The sequence below is a fragment of the Penaeus monodon genome, chromosome 29 (assembly GCF_015228065.2).
Source record: "Penaeus monodon isolate SGIC_2016 chromosome 29, NSTDA_Pmon_1, whole genome shotgun sequence".
Classification (NCBI taxonomy): Eukaryota; Metazoa; Arthropoda; class Malacostraca; order Decapoda; family Penaeidae; genus Penaeus; species Penaeus monodon.
In genome coordinates this window covers 22441261-22442632 of record NC_051414.1, presented here as the reverse complement: position 1 = coordinate 22442632, position 1372 = coordinate 22441261, and the positions used below count along the sequence as shown (strand labels likewise).

General features: G+C 47.2%; 1 protein-coding gene across 3 annotated transcripts in view; it reads left to right on the top strand.

The window, feature by feature from the left end:
* The window catches only part of LOC119592022 (solute carrier family 26 member 6-like), a 15905-nt gene that overhangs the window by 9093 nt on the left and 5440 nt on the right, over positions 1-1372 (top strand). For all 3 annotated transcript variants that reach the window (XM_037940813.1, XM_037940812.1, XM_037940811.1), the window contains exons 9-11: positions 52-214; positions 636-812; positions 1060-1332. In XM_037940813.1, coding sequence (XP_037796741.1) covers positions 52-214; positions 636-812; positions 1060-1332 — 613 coding nt within the window. The remainder of the gene's footprint in view (positions 1-51; positions 215-635; positions 813-1059; positions 1333-1372) is intronic.

The window sequence follows — 1372 nt, the reverse complement described above, 5'->3', positions numbered from 1 at the left end:
GAAAAGCGATTAACTAAAGCAATCGCCCTTCACATCTCGCGTCCACCCCAGCCTACCCTCGCCCTCGGTACCGCCCCTGGAGCTGCTTCCTCGCCTCGTGGTGACCGGGTTCATCGTGGGCCTCGTGGGCTACACCACCACCTTCTCCATGGCCAAGCTCTTCGCCAAGAAGAAGGGCTACGCTGTCGACGCCACGCAAGAACTCTATGCTGAGGTACAATGAGAATTGTTCTTATAGTTTGCTGTTATCATCACCGTTGGCGTTTGATTTCAGATGCGGAAAATGAGACCGAAGTAGAGACTAAATATATAGAGAAGGAAATATATACGTAAATGAAACAATGTGATTAGCTATGTTTATGATTATGAATTGAGTCCTTCTCTTTTTACTTCACTCCAATTAAAACAGCTAACAAAACAAGATATGATTGAGAAGTTCTGATTTAGTCTTTGTCAAATTTACTCCAAACGCTTTGTGAATTATCCACTATACATTTATACTTTTTTCTACAAACGTCACAGCAAACTTGAATAAAGGTCTGTTAATTAGTCACAGAGATGAAAAAAAAACGTTACGAATATCTACGAGCAAAAACATACGCGCTCAAACGTCCATTTTCTCACGCAACCACCAGGGCGCCAGCAACGTCTTCGGCTGCTTCTTCTCCAATGGCCCCGTGGCCGCCTCCATGTCCCGCTCCCTCATCCAAGAAGGCGTGGGCGGAGTCACCCTCATCACACCTCTCATCTCCTGCGTTTTCATTCTCCTCATTCTGCTCTTTGTCGGGCCCTTGTTCGAGACTCTGCCGAATGTAAGCTTTTTGTGTTTATTTGAGCTGCGTTTGTTAGTTGTAATATCACTGTTGTTGTTACGTCTAGTGTTTTAACGTCTGATATTCTTGTTCCGCACAACGCTTTCATTCCTGTTACAGCCAACACTTTTGTTTTTGTTATGGTCAGCGCTTTTGTTTGTTGTTACGCTCATTGCTTTCCCGTTTGAGTTCTTGTTATAGCCAGTGCATTAACGTCTGCGTGATTTTGCTTCTCTTTCTTCACCAGTGCGTTTTGTCGTCCATCATTGTAGTGTCTCTCAAAGGGATGTTCATGCAGTTCCACGAGCTAGCGGCGCTGTGGCCTGTCTCCAAGTTGGACGCCATCATCTGGGTCTCCACCTTCCTCACCTGCGTCGTCATCAACATCGACTACGGCCTGTTTGTGGGCATCGGGGTATCCGTGCTGGTGCTCCTCTCCCGGTCTCAGAGTCCCTCGCTGCGGCGTCTGGGTCGCGTTCCCGGGACTGATCTCTATCTCGACTGTGACAAATATGCAACGGTGAGTCCATTCGAAAGAGGGTTGCTTGGAGGACGGCTGT